This window comes from Equus quagga, unplaced genomic scaffold (genome assembly GCF_021613505.1).
Source record: "Equus quagga isolate Etosha38 unplaced genomic scaffold, UCLA_HA_Equagga_1.0 130983_RagTag, whole genome shotgun sequence".
Lineage (NCBI taxonomy): Eukaryota > Metazoa > Chordata > Mammalia > Perissodactyla > Equidae > Equus > Equus quagga.
Window position 1 is genome coordinate 4,186 of NW_025796323.1, and position 7,166 is coordinate 11,351.

A 7,166-nucleotide genomic window follows, 5' to 3' on the forward strand; every position below is an offset into this window, starting at 1 on the left:
TTTGCTCAGCCCATCTTACTACTGAGCTAGCTCATTCTCCAGGTCTTCTCCCGCTTATCCTCCTTGGAATCCTGTTTGGGCATCTCCTCAGAGCCAAACCTGTTAGCTTAGTTCCTGGATTACCATCACACTTTCTCCCCTCAGTGTAGTGAGGCTGGGTGATTGATAAATTCGTAACGGCTGACTTTACGGAATGGCCTGTGGAAACCCTGTGTCCTGTTCTTATAAGCAGCTCTAACTGGGGCTGGCCCAAAACTTGCCGGGCTGGTGTTGATATTGAACAGTGTTTCTGATTTTCTGATTCTCCAGTGGGTAAGTCTTCATCTCTCTTAGGCATAAGTCAGTGCTCCTGGTCTGAGTGTGCCCGATGACACTACTCCTGGCCTCTCCTTGCCATTAGTACACATGAACATGTAATTAATCAATAAGTGGCCTGATATGTTACTTTGCATTTCCCAAAGAATACATTGTATGTTTCTCATGATGAGAATTTCAAATGCCAGTACCTGGCCATCAGGGAAGATGGTTTGGGAAGGAGGAAGGAGGCCTCCTAATGCCTTTAAAGTCCTGCCACAGGGAGGATGGCCTCAGCAGATCTGCCCTGACTCCACTCCATGGTTAACCACCATGGTGAGTTTGGGTGTGATCTTCCCCCAGAAATAGCCTTGGCTTCCATCATAAATAGTGTCCTTAAACCTCAACAGCAATTTGCTCACATGGTAAGACCAGAAGCCTTACCAAGGCGTCTACCACAATTACCTGGGCAGGTGTAAAACCTTTCTGTTTGTTAGGATTTGATTTGCTCATCATGTTTATTGAAGGGTCATTGACTAGAGACAATGTCATCGCTTATGCAAAGGAAAGAATTCACAGCATACAGTAAGTGGAATAAATAAAAGCGGTTGTCTTCCAGAATTCCTGGGAAGCTAATTAAAACTTGGCTCTCTTCTCAATAGACCCAAGTGGTCGCAACCATTATTATCTAAAGACCACGTAGCTATGCGGCAACCATAGTTACTTCTACTCAAGGTATGGGAATACCCTCCACTTTCGAAGATAAAAGGATACTTACCTCTGGACTACTACGTTCTGACTGAGGTAGAAGCTACAGTAATGGTTGTAGGGACCCTCATGGACATATTTACCAGTCTACAACAGTATATTCCTTTGTTATTCTTTAAAAACTGCCATTGTCTAGATTTTTCTCATTTGAAGCTTTGAGTAGAAAGGGAGGAAGACAGAGAAAAGCTAATGAATCTAGCTATATACTTTATATTATTTGATCTCATCCAATAGGGCTTCAATTGGTTTGGTATTGATTTTAAACAAGCACACTCATTCCACATTTCTCTAAAGGTAGAGATTCAGACAGGAGGGGCAGAGAGCTGTGGATTGTGAACACGGATGAGATGTCAGCGCCTTCAAAGCACACGCTCTAGGAGACCACATGTTACTCCAAAGCTGCCGTCCTTTATGAAAGCGTATATGAAGCTTGCTCTCGGGAACAACTTTTAGAATCCTACATTATTATTTTATAGTCTCAATGTGTTTCTGACCCATTAAAGATACTACTCAGGTTGGTTGTTTATTCCACTCACTAGGCTTGGTTCCAAATGATATCTGGTTGGTTGCAAAACTAAACATACCCTCAGAAGATGAAGATTTACCATCAATGAGGATAACCAAAAGAAAGTGTCCTAGGCTGCGAGGGCAAGTTTGAAGACGGCGTAATCTGAGTAATGACTGTATGGGAGGAATGAGTATACAGCTTCCAAAAGGAACTACTTTGAGGAGTATCTTTCATATTTTGAGCACTGATAGATTAAATATAAAATCCTCATAGTTCAAATCTCCACCTGAATCACCGTGAGGGCAGAACATCTGTTTGTCAAAATGTATTGATGGTCACGAGATGCCATTAACCACACAATAATTTAGTGGCTTTTTAGAATCGTATCCTTTGGAAAGCTGGGCTGAAGTGTTTTTACATCAGATAACTCAGTTTCCGTGTTTACAGTTTCTAGTGGGTATTGTACTTTCTCACTTAGTAGATTTCCTTCCATTAGAATAGAAATGACCTTTGGTTCTTGGATAGAAAACAGGCTTTTATTTCTTGGCCGACGCTAATTTAGGAGGGGATATTGTCTAGTAGTCGTTGAGTCCCATTGAACTCATAATGATTTGTGCATTATTGAATCTCAGTGGTGAGAAGATAAGAGAGTGTGGCTGTTGGAATCAGAGAGATCGGGTTTGAACTCCGGCTCCACTGTGTAGGAGCTCTGTGACCTTGGGCAACCTCTCAGAGGCTTGCTGTCCTCATCTACAATCCCTGCAGGGTTTTGTGAGTACTGAAGGAGATAATGCACAGGAGGTGCTTAGCACAGTGGGTGCTCAGTGAACAGGAGCCATTCTAGTAACAGTCACACTGTGTGTAAGCACATAGTAAGTCTTCATGCAGAGTAGGTGCTCTCAAGATGTGAGTTTTCTCAACATTCTGTGAACGTGGAATAATAGCAGAAATGGAGTGTGGGGGTTTCCCTCAGCCCCCTACGAAGAGAATAGAATTGCCTCCATCTGGGCAGGGTAGAATGGCAAAGGGACGTTGAATGGGGTGGCCTCCTAAGTCCTCTCTGATCTCAGCTTCCAGGATTCCCCACCCAACAGTCTGGTTTCCAGGTGGCCTTGCTTAGACGGCTTTTCTCAAAGTCCTTACTGAGTTGGGTGAGGAGTTGGATGATGGATGAGGCACGGACCTTTCCTCGTTTAAGGGGAAGAGGCACAGAAGAGCCCCCAACTCTGGGGGACAGGGTACAGCTGTCACTCTAACTCAACACCCTGTGAATAAGCAGCAAGGGAATGGGCTGATCACTTTGAAGACAAACCATGAAGCTCTTACTTAACCAACCAGCATGATTGGCGAGGAGTCCTGACTTAGCAAGAAGCCAAAGTAACATATTTTATGAGGTAAAGGACTCGTGTGAGGTGGCTAAACGACAAATGGAAAAATTGGTCAGGAAGGTAAAAAGAGGTAATGCTGGACATGTTTGGCACACCCAACAATGACAGAATATAAAGCCCTGGAGAGGACCAGGGCTACACCAGAGAAGAAGAATCAGGCTTTGGAACTGACTTTCAGAGCTCCACTGTCTCCAGCACCATGTCTTACAGCTGCTTCCTGCCCAGCCTGAGCTGCCGCTCCACCTGCTCCTCCCGGCCCTGCGTGCCCCCCAGCTGTCACGGCTGCACCCTGCCCGGGGCCTGCAACATCCCCGCCAACGTGGGCAGCTGTGGCTTGTTCTGCGAGGGCTCCTTCAATGGCAACGAGAAGGAGACCATGCAGTTCCTGAACGACCGCCTGGCCAGCTACCTGGAGAAGGTGCGCCAGCTGGAGCGGGAGAACGCGGAGCTGGAGAGCCGCATCCGGGAGCGGTGCCAGCAGCAGGAGCCCGAACTGTGCTCCAACTACCAGTCCTACTTCCGCACCATCGAGGAGCTCCAGCAGAAGGTGAGGGGGTGGCACCACACTGCCAATTTAGTAAACTATCTATCCAAATTCAGCATACTCACTTCTGAACGGATCTAAGACTGTTCGAAGCTAACGTTGAGAAGCATAAAGACATAGACTTCGTTGGTTTAGATACAACACATCAAATTGTCTTAGAAAATCTCTTCGGGAGGCCCCACAAGGGAAGGATGCAGGCTGGGGAGAGGGTAAGGCGTTAGACCAAATCAGTTACAGCAATCTTACATTGCTTCTTCCCTAAAACCAGATTATCCGACCCTAGTTCTAGTGGGATATTCTGCTCTTATTTTCAGAGCCTATAGCTTTTTAAAAAAGTATGCACTGAATTATTTCTTGGAGCCAGGAATTTCCTGAGAGAATCCTCAAATATGTAAGGCCTTTCAAAGCTGCAGAAAGAGACTGTGTCTGTAGCAAAGCAAAGAGCCATTGACTCCAGAAGCCTCTCTGATATATAGACAGCATGCCATCCACCAGAGCCGACACATATACAAGTGAGAACTCAGGACCCGAAGTGCAGGAGTGGAAGTGAGGATAAGGAAAGAGTCAGCACAGAGGTGGGACTCGGTGGAGGTTGGGGACGGATTCCCAGGAGAGGCAATATCTGAGCAGGGATTGAAGGATGAGCAGGAGTTGATGTCCAACTGCACAAGCCCTTGATTCTCAGAGGGCATGGACTGTCCCCTCTTCAGTAGTTCTGGTAAAGTGAAGGCTGGTAAGGGGCTATGCGAGTTGAAGATCATGCATTCATTTACTCACGTTTAGTGATGACTAGGCACAGTGCTGGAGCGAGGGATAAAGTACTGGATAAGACAGTCTCTTGCCTTCAGAGCTCACGGGCTAGGGGAGAAAAGTGGAGAGTGGAAACCAATGCCCAGAGGGAAGGTGACGGGAAGTGTAACTGGTTGAGAGCAAAGTCCTGTGGGAGGGCGTGGAGGAAGCGACCCCCTGCAGGAGCTGGGGAGGACGGGGATGGGGGTTATGTGAGGGGTCTTGAAGGTGGTAAGGACATCCCAGGGCACTCCAGGTAGAGGCGGAAGCTTCGTGCAAAAGCCTTGTCCAAGGCAGTATGAGGGGAGAGTGGAGAGAGGTCAGCAGGGCTGGAAAAGGAGGGTATGAGGGTAGGATAACCAACTTGTCCTGGTTTGCCTGGGGTTTTTCTGGGTTTAGCATCCCAGGAACCCTCCAGTTCCAAGCAAATGGGTCCTGGTCACCCTATGTGAGGCTTGGTACCCGGTATGCTTAATTCCTGCAGGAAGCCAGAGGCAGACCAGGAAGAGTCTGTGACAAAGGGCGCATTTCTCCTTGACTGTTTTAGCTTTGAAATGATCAGTTCTGTTAAGTAGTCTTCCCTTTACCCAAGAACTGAAAATCTGAGAAGATTCAAAGCTATTTGGAAGGAATGGGGCTGAAAGAAAAGAGCTTTTCACTTTAAGGCACAGCGCATTCCTTCTTCGTCCAACTCATCTCACAATTAATGCTGTCTCCAGATCCTGGTCAGCAAGTCTGAGAACGCCAGGCTGGTGGTGCAGGTTGACAACGCCAAGCTGGCCGCAGATGACTTCAGAACCAAGTAAGATTTTTCTAATGATCAGAGCAGCCTGGTAATGGACAGGCTGAAGCGCAGGGTGGTGGTCTCTGTCCCGGGAGCGTGCAGGCAGAAGCTGTCTGGGTTGATAACGGGACGATTCCTGCACTGACTTGATTAGGTTAAATGTCAGTTAAAGTTGCCTCACTGAATGCCAAGAATCTATATTTTAAGTTTAGGAAGGAGTGCAAGAAACCACCCATTCTTTCTCTTTTTCAACTTAATGTCTGGACCAAGTTTAAAAGTGAATTTCACGTTGGTTTCTTGGTGTAGGTTAGTCAATATCAGCCCATGAGAAAAAAGTTATTAAACCACAAAAATACAAGGCAAAATCCATTTCAGAGAATCAGTCAATTTTTCTAGGTGTGACCATTACAATCATAAGAGTCCTTTGCATTTTCGTAGGATTTTACGGTTTACGGTGTAATTATACCTACAGCCTTTCCTCATCTTCAGGCCAACTGGATGAAGTGTTAGTTTGGTTCTCATTTTACAGAGGAGGAAATCAACGCTTAGGGAGACGAAGGGGCTTATCCACAGGCAAGGCTGAATCTAACTGACTTCTGATTTAGCGCTTCCTTAACAGCAACTGATTGCTTCTCAGCGTGGTTGGAAAGGAAGGCAAGACAATCTATAGCTGGCTTAAGAAGTTTACCGGCTCACTTAAGCAGGCAAGATAGTGGCGCTTAGCTGACAGCAACCCGTGAATGAGCTTCTTAGAACCAACAGTTAATATGAGAGTAGAACTGTGCATTGGCCCCCCACCAATACCTTCTCTGTGGGTCTGTCTCAGGGAGGAAATAGGTCTTTTTACTCAGCACAGTGGTACTTTTTTCCTTTCAAAAAACTTTAAAAAAAAAAAGAAAATATTTCAAAATATAATGAATTTGACTAGGTCAGCTAAGTAAAGCCCAGGAAGAAATCTTCCTCTTTGACCTCCCTTGACCTTTGCTGTGTGTGTGAAGGTATCAGACGGAGCTGGGCCTGCGGCAGCTGGTGGAGTCGGACATCAACGGCCTGCGCAGGATCCTGGACGAGCTGACCCTGTGCAGGTCTGACCTGGAGGCCCAGGTGGAGTCCCTGAAGGAGGAGCTCATCTCCCTCAAGCAGAACCATGAGCAGGTAAGGGATTCCCAGCTTCCAAGCTCCCACTATTGAGAGTTCCGTAACTCCCCTGAGCAGTATAAGCTAGGTCTTTGCAAAGTACCATAGGGCGAGCACCACATGCTGCTGGTTGCTCAAAACATACTTGGGGGACTTTTGGGGACTGAGTTACAAGCCTCTCTTTTTTACCAAAAAGAGTATGGTCAGCTGACATATTTCCACTTGGGGCCAAAGTCCACACAAAGATCTTTAAAATACTTTCTACAGTTTGATAAGATCTGTTATCTTCTGAATAGATGCCAAATTAATGACTAAGACCGGAAGGAAACTTCCTTACATTGTGTGTCATCTAGATAGTAGAACCTAAGCTGGATAAATGGATGGATGGATCGATGGATGGATGGATGGGTGGGAAAAATGGGAGAAATTAAGGAACTCAAATAATGGTTGATGCAGAGCCCCTGGTTGAATGTAATGAAATCAGATGCATGCTTCAAACATTACATGTTTTGATGAAGAGGAAACAACCTCTAACAGATAGTGTATGATGGCAGAAGACATGAAATAAATGGGAGGACTTCAACCTGGTTCCTCTGTATTTAAATAGCAACAATTATAAGCCAGTTATCATGCCAGGTTTGTCACTGAGCAAGGAGAAAATAAGAAAGAAATGATAGAATCTTGGAGTGAGAAGAAACATTAACAACCATTTAATGAAGCAGCCTCATTATACAAATGAGTGACTCAGGAGGCCTGAATCACAAGAAGTGACAGGTTACATCACCTGGACTTCAGCTCATGATTCCTAAACTCCAGTGCAATCCTCTTCCCACCTCACTGGACTCCCTCAAAGAGAGTTTATTTATAGACTTCTTTCTGTGGGTTCATGCCTACGTCTTCCTCCATTAGGAAGTCAACTCCCTGCGTAGCCAGCTTGGAGACCGCCTCAACGTG

General features: G+C 45.9%; 1 protein-coding gene across 1 annotated transcript; it reads left to right on the forward strand.

The window, feature by feature from the left end:
- Positions 1-3,087: 3,087 nt before the first annotated feature.
- On the forward strand, positions 3,088-7,163 carry LOC124232848 (keratin, type I cuticular Ha3-I-like; the record flags this gene model as incomplete). The annotated part of the gene is made up of 4 exons (XM_046649759.1): positions 3,088-3,505; positions 5,011-5,093; positions 6,074-6,230; positions 7,122-7,163. Coding segments are annotated over exons 1-4 (630 nt in total), but the record flags the coding sequence as incomplete, so codon positions are not given.
- Between the last annotated feature and the right edge of the window lie 3 nt (positions 7,164-7,166).